The sequence below is a fragment of the Xyrauchen texanus genome, chromosome 9 (genome assembly GCF_025860055.1).
Source record: "Xyrauchen texanus isolate HMW12.3.18 chromosome 9, RBS_HiC_50CHRs, whole genome shotgun sequence".
In the NCBI taxonomy this organism is placed as follows: domain Eukaryota; kingdom Metazoa; phylum Chordata; class Actinopteri; order Cypriniformes; family Catostomidae; genus Xyrauchen; species Xyrauchen texanus.
In genome coordinates, this window is record NC_068284.1 from 33,389,392 (window position 1) to 33,405,414 (window position 16,023).

Genomic DNA, 16,023 nt, shown 5'->3' on the forward strand with positions numbered 1-16,023 from the left:
TTTTTTTGTTGGAAAATTACGATTTTTATGACAATAGTTTTAATTTTCCTGTATTATCACTATTGTTTTACTACGAATATCAAAGTTAAAATAGGGTTACTATTGTAAGGGAATGCAAAACTTATTAGCGAGGGCACATGTTAACAAATCTATTTCAGAAAAACTATTCCCACCCTAGCATATTAGGAATTACAGTCTGTATGACGTTTATTTTTTTCCCAGTGTTTGTTCATTTGATATTGTCTCATGTCTTGTTTGCCTCATTTTCATATCAATTTGTTTGCCTTATTTAATTGTGTCACAAGTTTTGTATTGAAGTATCGAAGGAAAAGCAGCTGGTTGCAACAAACCACTTTTTGACAATACCTTTGCGATTACTAAAACTAAGGTGTTTCTTAACTTAAGGGGTTTTATGCAATTGGGCCCTGGTAAGCAACTGGAGTGTGTTATTTGAAACATTATCATAGTAACATATCATAAAGATTACATTTTTTGGGATTTCCCCTCAATTGCTAGATTTTTGTCCCTAATTAATTAAAGTATAAAAACCACAAAGGCGTACCATTCTGCATTGCTGCAGCTGTGATCCAGGATCTGGCCTCTTCACTCTGGTTCTCATTCTCCTCCTTACCCACCACACTTTCACAATGCTCCAAGTAGTAAGAGGCACTGGGACTTAAAGAAACCTGAAAGCAAGTTATTTCAGATTACTACTACAATTGTTAATTTGCCAATCCTATAATATGACGATGATTAAGATGGTGTACTTACAATGAAACTAATGTGGAGCAAGTTCTCGTTCAACCCCAATAGCCAAAAGCTCTTGTTATCATTCGCCATCACTCCGACAGTACGTACTTCTTGTCCCCAGCTACGACACACAAATAGCCACTTTAATTTTTTTATTACCCATTGAAGGTATGCTACCCTTAACTATATTTATCTATGCATGTGCTGCTTTGCGTGGCTAAGATTTTTCAGCCAAATTTTACAAATTCTGTCATCATTCACTCATCCTCAAATTGTTATTGAGTGAAAATCTTGAAATTCACACTAGCTATCCTTTGTGCATTCATAAGAGAAGCCGTGTTTGTTAGATCTTGTATTTGGCTGACCAGATATCGTGTCTTCTAATACATAAAGAAGAGTAAGCCAGACCAAGTTCTTGTGGGGGAAAAAAAAAAAAAAAAAAAAGAGTTGATTGATGTTGATCATATATCATAGCTCTTCTGAATCCTAACCCAAGTTTCTTGTGTGACAGACCTTTATACCTTAACAGAGAATCTCCCTGAAAGGTCCAGATGCAACTGTTACAATGGTTATTTTTTGATTGCATCTGATTTCATCTGCGGCACAGTAACAATGTAAAACATCTGACAACAGTTCATTAAAAATACACATTGTCCTTGAATTGATGTCCAATTTGTGAAACAATTGCTCATACGAGTCTGATCTTTTCAATGAATCAGCCGATCTGGTTTACAAAACTGATCTGACTGATTTGCTCACAACCGATTTGTTCAACTCAAAAGTGGCAGAGATTCTCGAGGTAAAGGTATAGCTCACCCAAAAATGTAAATGCTCTCAGTATTTGCTCATCCTTAATGCCATCCCAGATGTGTATGACTTTCTTTCTTCTGCAGAACACAAATGAAGATTTTTAGAAGAATATCTCAGCTTGTACTGTAGGTCCATACAATGCATGTGAATGGGGTCCAAAACTTTAAAGCTACAAAAAGCACATAAAGCAACCCATAAAGTAACCCATAAGACTCCAGTGGTTTAATCCATGTCTTTTAAAGGAATTTAATTGGTTTTGGGTGAGAACAGACCAAAATGTAACTCCTTTTTCACTATAAATCTTGACATCTCAGTCAATCATGATTTTCAAGCTCAATTACACTCTGCGCATGCATCAAGCACTAAGAAGTGTAATCAAGCTTGAAATCACGATCATACCTAAAAGATTGCAATGGCAAGGAGAAGGTGAAAAAGTTAAATTTTTTTCTGTTCTCATCCAAAGCCAATTAGATCTCTTCAGAAGACATGGAGTCAACCACTGGAATCATACGGATTAACTTTAAGACGGGCTTTATCTGCTTTTTGGAGCTTAAAAATTTTGGACCCCATTCACTTGCATTGTATGGACCTAAAGTGTTGAGATTTTCTTAAAATCTTCATAAGTGTTCTGCAGAAGAAAGTCATACATATCTAGGAAGGCATGATGATGAGTAAATGATGAGAATTTTCATTTTTTTTGGAGAACTATCAATTTAAGAGCTCACAGGAAAGGAAGATTATCAGTGAATAACAACTTTGATCTGTTTCTCACACAGTTCTAACAAATTCATTCAGAAGATTTAGAATATGGTGCACAAAATGTACAGAACACTTTCATGATGATTCTATATTGCTTTTGTGTCCTTTTTGAATCCGAGAGCTTCAGTCTCCATTAATTATAATTTCATAAAAATAGAGTGACCAGAATTTTATTAAAAAGGTAACTTTTATGAAAGCAAGAAAGCCATATGAGTCTGGAACATCATGAGTGACCATAATGACAGAACTTAAATTTTTTTGGTGAACTATATCTTTAACTGTATGTTTGTAAATAACGGTGTTGTGTTTGTATACTTATACAACTCCTTGGTCCCGTTGTCTGTGGTGGAGAACACATCAACAGTTCTTCCATTTATATCCGTTCCATACAGAGTGGCACAGTAGTATAAAAAGCTCACAGGAGGCTCCACTTTGTATGTAGACACCTTATCAAGTCTGGAACAAATAACATGAGACCATTACAAACTCTCAGAAACTGACATACAACATCAGCTACATACAACCAGCCAAGAGTGTGTTTGCAAACATTTTTGTAATGAGAAACTACTCTCAGAAGATGCCAAACCACTATAGGTGGTTCTCAATCAGGGGGCATAAGAAGTTATATTAAATTAACTTGATTAAAAATTTTAAGGAATCAAGATTACAATGTAAACAAACATATTTCTTAAACATATTTCTTAATTTAAAAATGCTCTCTCTGACCTTTTATTTTTAATTTTGTTTTTGTTGCCATGATTAGAGAGATAAACACAAAAATTTAATGTTTGTGTGAACGGTTCCTTTTACTTCCATGCTTGCACTTTTAAGCAAGTCACTATAAATTTCCATCGTTCCACAGAAGAGCTTGTCCATGTCATACTGGTTGGGAACGACATGTGTAAGTAAATGAAGACACCATTTTAATTTATTGGTGAAATGTTCCTTTAAGAGGTTAAAAGGCAATACCTCACACTGCACTTCTTGGAGTCCCAATCCAGTTTCCAGACACATACAGAACAGTCACTGGAACCCACAGCCAACTGAGATTCTGGCATATTAGTGACTGCAGTCACACTGCCATCACTGACCTTCGAGCAAAAAGCAGCACACGCAACACACACACACGTTGTACTTATCATTGTGAGGACCTTTCATAGACATAATGATTTTTAAACTGTAAGAACTATAGATTCTATCCCCTAAACCTAACACAACCCCTAAAACTAACCCTCACAATAAACTTTCTGCATTTTTACATTTTCAATAAAACATCGTTTAATATTTTTAAGCCATTTAATTATGGGGACACTAGAAATGTCCTCATAAACGACACTTATAGCATAATACCCTTGTAATTACCAGTTTGTATCCTAAAAAAAAAAAAGTGTCCTCGTAAACCACATAAACATGCCCACACACACACACACACACACACACACACACACACACGAGTAGAAGAGGAGTATGACCGACTGATCAAGGTCCAACCCACAAATTACCTTTTTCCAGTAAACCATTGAATTCTGATGCCAAATCTCGAGTCTGCCTTTTTCATAACCACACACCAGCAGTTGATCAATTTCCAGGAAGCACACAGCTCTGACGCTGCCCTTCTGGCAATGAGTTTCTGCAGGTGAATGTATATAAAATAAAATGTTACTCTGTTATAAAGGTATTATTATTAAACAAATGCTGCAATTGGACATGCAGCAGTATTTGTGTAGTTTACATGGAATACTTCTGGACATGTCCGGTGGTATGACATGCTATACTCCATCTATGGTCCTTAGAGCCATATGCCCATATGATCTGTCCTGTGACAGACAGGCTTGGCTTACTGTAACCTATTGAGATAGCAAATTTTGGGCTAAATATGAAAGGTAGCTGAGAAGAGGAGCAAAAGAACGGTCAACGCAGGTGCAATATTTTAAGAGGAACTGAGAATGCAAACCTGACATTGTTGAACTTTATGTACTGGAATATGCATCTAACAATTAATGGAATTTTCATTATGCTCTCTTTAATTAACTATATTTCATAATGTTTATTTCTAGCCAAAATAATTTTCTTAACTAACCTATATGCAATCAGAATAAAGTAAACAAGTATCAGGAGCGATCACATAATATCATCTATAAAAACCACAATTTTAAATTTTCTTGGGTGAGTTCTACAGCTGCATCTTACGGGACCCCCGGCCATGTATTAATAAACGAGCAAAAGAGAAACTGCAGTCTGGGTAGAGTTATTAGGTTGCAGCATAAGTCTAGATATGAGATAGGTATTATGGTGAAATCGCTAGCATGTAGTGACAGAACACAAGATTCTCAGATTGTGTGAGTATTGTCTGTGGGCAGGGAATATTGTTCCAGCGGGCTGGGAAACTAGGACCAGCAGGTTAGTCAGGTAATTTAGGAAGTTAGGTTTACTTGGGTCAGCATTTAGAATTTCCATGACACTACACTTCGATTCAGAGAAAATAAAGACTATTTTATAACAAATCAAAACTTTTTCAGTGTTGCCAGTATTGAAACAAAGCACAGTTTGGATGGGGAGGAGCATTTTGTTCTGAAAAAGTCTGTTTTGTCTGTGACTGCACAGTACCCATTGCTGTGGTGACACTCCATGACCTGAGTGAGCGATCACTAGAGACAGTGAGAAACTCCAGCAGTCCATCCTCTTTGCACACTACAGCCTGGATCTCTGCACTATGGCCATGCAGTGTACTATGATGATGTACCTACACACGGACACATTCTGTGTAATTACTCAAAATTACAATCAATATCTGACCATAGAAAATTATTTTGTGCATATAAATGAACTATATAATAAAAGGTTACAATAAAACACAAGAGTAAAACATGGAGGAGAGGTTTGGTTACCTGCAGTGGATGCCAGAGTTTAACAGTTCCATCCTCTGATGCTGAAGCCACCAATAAGTCCTTCGGTTTCAGATTTTCCCCCAGTTCTGTATGCAACAACAAATGGCTTTGCTAGAGAAGACATAGGGTTTCCACATTTCTTTTATTTTATTTATTTTAATCCTCTTTTCTCCCAATTTGGAATGCCCAATTCCCACTACTTAGTATGTCCTCGTGGTGGCGCGGTTAATCACCTCAATCTGGGTGGTGACTGAGACAGTCAATCTGTGCATCTTATCACATGGCTCATTGTGCATGACTCTGCTCTGTGTGACACTGTGGAGGCTTGTGCTACTCTCTGCAATCCACACACAACTTACCATATGCCCAATTGAGAGCGAGAACCAATAAATCGCGACCACAAGGAGGTTACACCATGTGATTCTACCTTCCCTAGCAACTAGGCCAATTTGGTTGGTTAGGAGACACAGGGTTTCCACATTTTTTGACCAATGAATTCCCATGACTTTTTCATGGACTTTCCATTCATTTACATTTACATTTATGCATTTGGCAGACACTTTTATCCAAAGTGACTTACAGTGCACTTGTTACAGGGATACTTGTTCCCCCCGGAGCAACCTGGAGTTAAGTGCCTTGCTCAAGGACTTGCCTTCCATATCATGGCTGTGGGGCTCGAACCAGCATCCTTCTGATTACCAGATTACCAGTTATGTGCTTAGACCACTACTCCACTACTCAGCGATAGTTATCTTTTCAATAAATAGATTTAAAGGTGCACTCAGTAATACTTTGAAGTTGTGCTGATGCTTAGTGGAGTACTGTTAACGCAGCATCATGCAAAGCAAATGTTTTCCATTACCATTACAGATATACACTGTTCGCCACCTGCCTTTATTTGGCTGGTTATGTGATCTCAACATGGCAGCCCTCCATGTATAATAAACAACATAAATTAGGCTACTGATATGACTGGAATCTTCATCTCATGTGAGTATACAGGATTTTAAACATTGTTTTTTAAAATGTATCAAACTTTTTTAATGAAGGAAGAATTACTGAGTGTACCTTTACATTTTTCACTATTTTTTACCAATTACCTATTTAGTTATGAGAGTTTTAAGCAGCTGTGTGTGTTTGTGTTTTTCCTCTCTGTACCTAGCTGAGAGATCACAGTGCAGTGATGGAGTCGTGACTTGTGGGCCTGAATCCTAGTGACTTCTACTCCTGATTCCCACTTCCACAACATCAGCAGTCCATCCGCAGTGCCTGCCATTACATAATCCTCCTACAGATGTGAAATGAACAGGTTGCATTTTTTAAAGTACATGACACAAATTAAAAGTTTATTAAATGAAAAGGTTCCACATTTTGAGTACAGGACAGAAATATTTATGTTTACAGCATGTGGCTCACTTATTCACTTTAGAGTCCAATTGTCTTACCCAGCAGCACATTGTGCTAAGAGAGGAACTAGACAGGATCTCTTTTAGGCAACTTCCTGTCTGGATATCCCACATACGCAGCTTGCAGTCACTAGAGCAACTAAGCTAAGGTGAGAGAGAGATTTCATGATATTCATGCATTCTGTTGCATACAATATCTGAGGTTTATGTTATAAATTAAAATGTATTTTGCAAATGACTTTCTCACCACAGAAGATGATGTCCAGGCACATCCAGTAATCCAGTCACCATGGCAATGGGAAATAGACTGGGTGAGAACTGGAGAAGAGCCATTCACCTTCCATATCATCAAAGCCTACACATTGATAGATTATAATATTTATTGTCATGAAATTCACCATGATGTAAGATTTCCTTTCTTAAGTGATAAATGGGGAGTAGTATCTAGATACCTGATCTTTGCCCCCGGATAGAAGCTTCTCCCCATTAGGACTGAAGGCAAGGCATGTGACCCCTCCATTGTGACCTCTTAGAATACATGTCACAGTACGGTCAACCATGGGCTTAGAAGTCAATTCTCTCTTTAGCCATAGAGCAATAGTGAAGTCATCTAAAACAAAATTACATTTTCAAAAAACAGAATACTAAATCAAGGGGTTATCAATATTGTAGTTTCAGGCTCCTCTATTCGCTGGCCATTTGATGCATATGACAGACAATACTGTAAAGCATCTTCACGATCTGGCAAGGCTTCCACGCAACTTGCAAGAGTAAAGGAACATTCAGCTGCACCCATCCCTTTCTAGCTAAAACTATAGTGTGGTTACAGTGGTAAGCTGTGCAGATGAGAACATACATATCCATGGGCAAACTATGTTTTGTCATTTTACATGTCAGTAAGACTGCCTAAGAGGGCGTTCTTGGCCACAATAAACAGCAATGTGGAAAAGATATTATGCTGTTGAGTAAAGGTGCTGGCTACACAATACTATAGAAAATGTGATAAAAGCAACATGAGCATAAAACATTACAGTGGGGCATGTATACTGACCTGATGCAGATGCCACATGAGTGGAGTTTTGAGCCAGGGCAAGTATAGGTCCTTGCTGCACTCCAAAAGATTCTATCAGCACAAGGCTTTCCAGACTTTCTTTTTGCCTCTCCCAGACCCTGAGATGGTGGTCCATGCCCCCAGCCAACAGCAGCTCTGCCCCTTCAGCCTCCATCCACATTACACAGAGCATGGACACCTGAAGCTTCTCACTGGCCCAGACCTTCTCTTCTACCGCACAAAACATTCCAAGATGAGTTCTACTTTTGTTATTCAAGTAATTCAAATACTCATACTTCTAAGTGGATTGTGACTTGCACAGAATTCTGTTTGTATACAGCTTTTGAAAATAAGCATGATTGAAAAGCAGTCTTTTGAAAATGTGAGTCTTAATCTGGATTACATGGCGTGTCTTTGTTGAGCAAGTTTGTTTGACAAAGCTGTAATTTTATATACCTGACTCCAAATTGAAGAGTTTGATGCCATCTCCATGATAACCCACTGCAGCGTACCCATTGGACACAGCCACACAAAGAGCATTAGCTTCATCTTCATTTCCACATCTGGAATGCTTTTGCTGCTGCAATGGTTCTTTCTGCAAATTATAAACATTCACTGTCATCCTTATAATGCAAATAATTTGATTTGCATTATCTGAAGGAAATATCAGTGCTTGAAAAGCAACCAAAAGAATAGTGTTTAAGTTTTACATGAGCTTAGGTTTTGGGCTTCGGTTCAGTCTAAATAAAATGCCACATCAGAGCTGCTTTGCTGTTGTTATGTCACTCCATCTGTGTCTTTTCAGTTGGCTGTGCATGAGAATCTACACATAATGTGACACTGTCTGTGCAGTGTAATGCTGGTTTAATAGATGTGAGAAAGGAAGACCAATCCCAGTTCATATCCAAATATTACAATGACATCATCACTGTTCATTTAATTTTCAATGCTGAACATTCTACTGAAGACAATGGGAGATTTTCAAACTTGAATTTATAAAATTATAAAGTTAACAAAAAATTGGATTGCCCTGCTTACACGGCTCATATGGGGGTCATTTTCTTTCTAGCCTCATGACTCTGTCATCCTTATGTCAAATACTTTACTTTTAGCTATTTTGGTTTTAAATTTTAAGGTATGTTTCAATAATTACAAAATCACATGATCTCTACACATTGCATAACATGCACTGGTCCTAAACATTTTTTTTTTCCTCATTCACATATTTCCAAATATTTTGGCTATTAAATTAACAGCCTACAAAATGCACTGACACAGGAGTAGATGACAGCCTCTTTCCAGATTGAGGAGCTTATAAAAAAATAAATAAAAAAAACTTAGCAATTGCTTCAAGCCAATTTAATAAAACAATGAACATTATTGAGAGATATGATTCATACACACAAAGTGGTTAATGTTCTGTAAAATTATTATTGCATCATTAATAAAGTTTTATTTAACATCAAGGCCATTTAACCCATCCAGATATTATTTTTGTTAATATTATTTTTAACTACATTAAAGCATTTGGTCATTTTATTTTGGGAGCACGACACTGAACTGATGCGGAGCGTGACAAGCGGAGTGCCTGTCTGTTCATTTATGGCACGATCATCTGCCACTGACTTGTCAACATCTGCACAATGGACAGCACAAAACAAAAAATTTTCAGAAAATTCAAACGAAAAACGCAATGGATATATTAATTTGGAACTATATCAAATTTCAGGGGAGTTGTTTTGCCCAGAGCCCCCATTAATTTCTGACCCTAGATGGAACAACAGATGGAAATGAGAGATATAACAGGCGTTTACATGTCTCTTCACCATGCAGCTGGTACATTACGCAAAGCATTTTTGCCATTTCTGCCCATCTTGCAAATGTGCTGCATTATGAATAATGAGGGAACGCCAAGATATGAAAGATGCATGAAATTGCAATGATAACAGCTTTGTTGATTATAAACAGGAACGATATAGTTTTAAAATCGCATCATTCGCTTACATTTGCATGCCCAATTAACAGGTTTAGAAAGGTTTATACAACTGTAATATCTGAAGTTCAATAGCTATGTGACAGAGCGCTTCCTCACTGCGCACGCTTACACTTCTGACAGCTGCACGAGCGAGAAAGTGAAAGACAGCTTCTTGAATTACAGTTTGATACAAAAACAAGTTTATTGATTTGATCATCTGTATTTAGTGGTTTACTAATTCGCAGCTGCACTGTAAAGTGAGGAAATTGCGGGAATTATTAGCCAATTTAGCAATCTGCTAAATTATTGCAATGAAAAACTGCGTCAATAGCATTTTTTTTTGACTCATCATATACGTCAAGGCGAAGTTGCCCCACAGGCCCTAGTTTGGGCATCTCTATGTTAGAGGTTTACAATAAACTTCTAAATAGAATGTTTGAGTAATATCAATACAGTGCTCTTTTTCAATCACTGTAATACCATAAGAAGCATCTCTAAATGAAGAAGTACCTGTTCCTCTCCCAGAATGGCAACAGACCGCCCAAGACCACCAGACCATACCTGAACCTAGCCAATAAAAAAGGATCCAATACATATTCAGTGTTTTAGGAAGCATATTAGAGTGAATACACAGTCTCAAAATATAACACAACTTTTTGCAAGATTGCAAGACTATAAAGATTATATTCCTTACCACACTGTCATATCCAGCACTAAGCAACAGGTTTCCTCCTTGCAGGAAGTGTAGTGACTCAGTGGAGCCACAGTGAGCATGATAACTGCCCACACAAGCAGCTGCTGTGACCGACCAGAGTCGCACCTCTCCTGACAGACAGCCAGAGCTCAGCATGGAAGAACAGGGTGAGAAACACAGACTGCGCACAGAACTTTCATGACCAGACAGAGTCTGAGAAAGAGAGAGAGTTTTTTTTTTAAGAGAGAATTTTAAAATTGTGTTTTCCAGGCTTGGAAAAGTCATGGACAAAAAAATAGAAAATTCATGGAAAATTCTCTAGTGAATATCTATTTCTAGATAAGCTCTGATCAATTTTCATAGGCTAGAAATTACCTTTGTGTAGATGTGTAAAATAAAACTTGCTTGCGAGTTATAAAAATTTTAGATTTGTGAATTGTGAATCATTCTTTTGAGTCAGTTCTTTAAATCTTCTTTGCTGATTTGTGAATCAGACCAATTCTGAGCAATTTGTTAATCAGCCAAGATATCAATAGCATATATATGGAATTGTCTTCCCCACCATAACATTTTTCTGTTCGAGCCAGTTCCACACACGAACAGCTCCATCCCAGCAGCCCACTGCCAAGAGCTGACCTTCAGGGTCAAAGTTTACACAGTTCAGAGGAGAGGGGTTCAGGAGGATGGCCACCTCTTTGCTCTTCTGTGATGACCACACCTGAGTATGATCACATAAACAATGAATATTTCTACAGTTTTATATTTCTACAATAAATATTTACAACTACAATTTAAGACATAATTCAGATTTAAAATTATTTATTTTGTGGTTTCACCTTAAGGTTTAAGTCTAATGAGACCGTAGCAAAGTGTTTTTTGTCTGGACTGACATCACATCCTGTGATCTTGTTGGAGTGGGCATTAAAATGGGCAGTTCTTAAGGGGAGAGAAAATGTTTTTTACAGGTCAATCATCTTAATTTACATTTTGTTAGCCGTGAAACGTCCGAATGTTTGAGTCAGAAAATGTGTGATTTTTGTTTGTCCTTACCTGCAACCACTATCAATATCCCACACCTCCACCTGTCCATCAAATGAGGTTGTTCCCAGAAGCCCCTCCTCAAGGAAGATGCATCCAGAGATGCCATCACAACTGCTCAACAATGACTTCACTTGCTGTTTAAAAAAAAGAATGTCAACAAACTGGAGACATCTATTTGTGATGTCATTAATATGATCTGAAATGTGCCAAAATTAGATTAGATTTGGTTAGCTCAATAAGGATTACCTGTCCAGTCTCTGCGTGAATAAAGTGAAGTTTTCCCTCTTCCGTGCCCACTGCTACAAGTTTTCCACCAGGACTCACCACCACACAACTGGGCTCAGAGTGGAATGTGGAAACCAGCTCACTGAGCAGAAAAAGATGTAAATAATTAAATAATAAAAATCCAACCACAGCCAACTTCTGTAAATACTGTGTGTACAAAGACAAAACTGCACAAAAAAACATTTTAATAGCAATAATACTTGACATTACACATCTAAAATCTAATATTAAACAGTATTTTTTTATGTGAGAACTAGTAATCTGGAATGTTGCAATAAATATATAAAAGCATTCAAATGTATGAGAAGCCATGCCACTTTGTATTTTTTTACATGTCTGAGACAATACATGTCAGAGACATTTAAATTTATTCATATGGTAGATGCTTTTATCCAAAATGACTTATAAATAAGGAACAAAATAAAAGCAAGTCATCCTAAGGAGGCAGTAAAAAGATAAATGCTGTAATGCAAAGTCCCAAATTGCTCAGAGAAGCACAAGTAGAGAGGAAGGTGAGAGACAGTGGTGAAATAATGTTTTTTTTAAGGAACGTTATTGCATTAGTAGGATTGTGTCAAGTACTTGCGAAACAGATGTGCCTTTAGTACTGCTGTCAGTTGATACATTTTTTTTTAATCACGGTTAAAATCACGATTATCTCAGATTTTGAAAGTGCTGAAATTTGACTAAATATGCTTATTTTCCTTTCCTTCTTAGGAAAGGAAAACAACAATATGTAACAATATAATGCTTTATTAAAAAAATTCAAACAAAGCCTTTCACAATGTAAAGATAGAAATGCTAAAAAAAAAAGTACCATTACAAGTTAAAGTTAAACATTTCCCAAAGTCTAAGTGGGAGTTTGACTAATTGAAAGAACTAGAGCCCATATAGGTTGCATATCCATTGCAATGGGCATTAAACTCTTAAACTTTCATCATCCACAATATTAATCAGCTGGCAGACTGTGGCTATCCACTTTGCTACAGCAATCGTGAAGCCGCATTGATGACGCACATCAGGGTGTCAGTGCCAGTATCAAGCGCTGCTTTGAACTCCACATCAAGCGCTTACAGACAATAACGTCTTATTCTGCGCTTTGGTGATATTTAAGACTTCATGCATTCCTGTGGTAATTAAAATGCACCTTACTTAGGCTGTAAAATACTTTATTTCTGTCACAAGTTCCATCAAGGCTTGTTTTGTACAACAAATAACTTCAAGAGCTCCTTTACCCATCACTTAAATCACTAGTGTGTGTGACAGTGTAACGACTCTGGGCGGACACATCACAAAGGTTCTGCCCTTCCAATCAGCGTTTATGCTAGTTTATACTGTATTAACAGTAAATGCGTTAATTGCGATTAAGAAAAATGAATGCATTGATTTTGCCAACTCTTGTTTTAGATTGTGGCAAGAGAATCAGCTCTAATTGTACATACTCTCAATGGGAGTATTAATACAGTTAATAAGGTCCATTATTAGTACCTGTCTTCTTTTCTTGCTCCTTCTGTGTTGTTTAGCCACTTTACAGCATGCACACCTCCCCTTCTTGCCATGCTTTCAGCCCATGAATGGGCAGAGCTGTCAGGAGGTTCATTAAGAGCTGCTTGTACAAAGAGTGCAGGCCACTGGGAGAGGAGAAGACTGTGGCGCTTCAGAAAACTGAGACAGTCTTCAAGATAGTTCATGTCACCTAAAAAAACATGAATTTAGTGAAGCTTTACCACAGGAACTAAAGAATATTTATGTTTGTATTTCAGTACAAATAACTCAAATCTCTGGTGGAATGACTTGTAGTTGAGTAAGGACTAATGTAGCATAGGTTTTTAACCAGATGTATATTAGATGAACAATGAGAGCACACACACAAAAATACCTGTTGTTTTTGAGGATTGAAGCTGATCCTTTGTGGCTAAATAACAAATAAAGGATAAATAATCATTATGAGTGTGTGCGCTCCTGTAAATAAAAATGCACTACTGCAAAATTAAGCTTTGGGAATGAAACAAACATCTTTAAATCACTTAATTATTTCTTACCAAACAAAATGTAAGTCTCCAGAAGTTCATGTAGACGTCTGTGTCGCACATTAGCATAGAGGTAGTAGTAACTGGAAAGCAGAAAATTCAGAGGCTCCCACTGCTGACTGCTCAACTGAGCAGAGAGAGAAAACAAACATCAACAGACAAGTTATGTAGCTCACATTGATCATAGAAGCTAAATGTAAGTCAAAGAAGAGAGTAAGGGGATACTGACCAGGTGAGCAGGTAGATGGGACAGCATATCAGCATCAGAGTGAAGAAAAGTGTCCTTGCCCTGAGGGTTTGACCGGACCCAAATATGAGCTGGAAAAAATAAATATGTACTACACATGTATACCATGGTCAATAAAACAATATTCCCTCATAAAATGTAACAAATACATTTGAAAATCAATTCTCATGGACAAATACTGCCTCATAATAAATTAGATTAGAACCCCTATTCCCAAAAAGTTGGGACAGTATGAAAAATGCTAATAAAAACAAAAATGAGTAATTTGTAAATTAAAATTCACCGTTTGCTAAATTGAAAGCTCTACAACTACAAATCATATGCTGTTTTACCCTGTGAATATCATTGTTTTTTTTTTTTTTAAATGTACAGTAATTTCAAATCAGATGATTGCAACATGCTCCAAATAAGTTGGGACAGTCGAGTGTTTATCACTGTGAAACATCACCATTTCTGCTAATAACGCTTATTAAGCATTTGAGCACAGAAGACACGAGTTAAGTTTAGAAATTGAAATTTTTCAGTTCCCCATTCATCCATTATGTATGTCTTTAGCTGCACAATTGTACAGGGTCTTCGTTGCTGGATGGTGTGCTTAATAATGTGCCACACATTCACAATTGAAGACAGGTCAGGACTGCAGGCTGGCCAATCTCACAGATGTGCGAGTAACCCATGCCATGGGAACTGACACAACCCTGGCCCATACAGACACTGGTTTTGGACCTGAAGCTGATAACAGCTTGGATGGTCCTTTTTCTCTTTGCCTGGATAAAATGACGGCTGTGTTTTTCAAAAACGTTTTTGAAATGTGGACGTTTTGGATCAAAAAACACAGTTCCACTGTTCTACTTTCAATCTAAGATGAGAAGTCGGCAGCGCTTCTGACATTGTTGATGTAGGGCTTCTGCTTTGCATAGTAAAATCTTAACTTGCATCTGTAGATGCAGCAGTGAATAGTGTTGACTAACAAATGTTTACTAATGTTATCCCGAGCCCATGTTCATGATGAATGACATTTTAAAAGACAGTGATGTCTGAGGGATCAGAGATCACTCGCATTCAGAAGTGGTTTTTGTCTCACCCTTTATGCACAGAGATTTGACCAGATTCCTTGAATCTTTTAAATATATTGTGCACTGTAGAGGATGAAATGCCCAAAATCCTTCCAATTTGTCTTGGGATCATTGTTCTCAAAGTACTGGATTATTTGCTGAAGCATCTGTTGGCAAATTGGCAAGTCTTGAATGATCCTTGCTCTTGAAGGACTAGGCTGTTTTTGGAGGCTCCTTATAAAGTACTATGACAGTTGCCTCACCAGTTTAATATCTCAATAATATCTTATTTCAACTCATCAAATTGCTTTTAGTCTTAAATTGCCCGTCTCAACTTTTTTGGAGCGTGTTGCAATTATCCGATTTTAAATTACTGTACATTTTCAAAAAAAACAATAAAAGGTAAAACATCATATTATGTGTAGTTGTGGTGTTTTCAATATAGCAAAGTGTGAATATAATTTACAAATCACTCCTTTTTGTTTTTATTAGCATTTTCATACTGTTCCAACTTTTTCAGAATTGGGGTTGTAGATAACTATTAGCTCTAAATGACAGAACAAAGACAATTTGTAGGATCATTGTAGGACCACAATGTACAGTTTTCTTGCTTTACCTGCCATTATCAGATGACTTCTCTTTCTGTCATCCTCAGTACAAAGGTAGAGCTGTTTGAAGGCTGACATCACCTCTGGATGGGTCAGAGTCAGTAGGTCATCTGACCCCTGAGCGTGGGATGGTCCAATAATGCTGCATTGCAAGACTGTCTAAATAAATTACTCCATACCAAAAGAGTAGTTAATTCTTATGTCCACTGAATTGTACTGTACCTATGCAAATTCCGTGCCAGTTGAGAGAATGTTGCCATGGGAACACGGCTCTTTGGATGTCTAGCTATATGGAGAGTTTCCAGCCATGTCACCTGACCACCTCTTGAATTTAGATCATTGCACATGTTTAATATGGAGTAAAGATCACTCTCCCGCAGCCCTGCCAAACAAATACATCAGTGATGAATAATAATTCACTGAG

General features: G+C 37.3%; 1 protein-coding gene across 2 annotated transcripts in view; it reads right to left on the reverse strand.

Annotated features, from left to right (window-relative positions):
- Positions 1-16,023, reverse strand: part of tep1 (telomerase-associated protein 1) — a 39,162-nt gene that overhangs the window by 1,045 nt on the left and 22,094 nt on the right. Inside the window, exons 29-53 of one of the 2 annotated variants that reach the window (XM_052133993.1) lie at positions 15,822-15,981; positions 15,608-15,741; positions 13,919-14,007; positions 13,702-13,816; positions 13,539-13,574; positions 13,148-13,355; positions 11,621-11,741; positions 11,384-11,508; positions 11,170-11,269; positions 10,896-11,051; positions 10,334-10,546; positions 10,150-10,206; positions 8,121-8,259; positions 7,665-7,892; positions 7,066-7,223; positions 6,861-6,968; positions 6,653-6,757; positions 6,366-6,495; positions 5,208-5,293; positions 4,927-5,062; positions 3,822-3,949; positions 3,289-3,410; positions 2,635-2,775; positions 772-871; positions 563-686 (exon numbers count right to left, since the gene is read on the reverse strand). In XM_052133993.1, the coding sequence (XP_051989953.1) occupies positions 563-686; positions 772-871; positions 2,635-2,775; positions 3,289-3,410; positions 3,822-3,949; positions 4,927-5,062; positions 5,208-5,293; positions 6,366-6,495; positions 6,653-6,757; positions 6,861-6,968; positions 7,066-7,223; positions 7,665-7,892; positions 8,121-8,259; positions 10,150-10,206; positions 10,334-10,546; positions 10,896-11,051; positions 11,170-11,269; positions 11,384-11,508; positions 11,621-11,741; positions 13,148-13,355; positions 13,539-13,574; positions 13,702-13,816; positions 13,919-14,007; positions 15,608-15,741; positions 15,822-15,981 (3,219 nt within the window). Of the gene's footprint in view, positions 1-562; positions 687-771; positions 872-2,634; positions 2,776-3,288; positions 3,411-3,821; positions 3,950-4,926; positions 5,063-5,207; positions 5,294-6,365; positions 6,496-6,652; positions 6,758-6,860; positions 6,969-7,065; positions 7,224-7,664; positions 7,896-8,120; positions 8,260-10,149; positions 10,207-10,333; positions 10,547-10,895; positions 11,052-11,169; positions 11,270-11,383; positions 11,509-11,620; positions 11,742-13,147; positions 13,356-13,538; positions 13,575-13,701; positions 13,817-13,918; positions 14,008-15,607; positions 15,742-15,821; positions 15,982-16,023 lie in introns of both variants that reach the window. The other variant, XM_052133992.1, reaches the window with a different exon arrangement.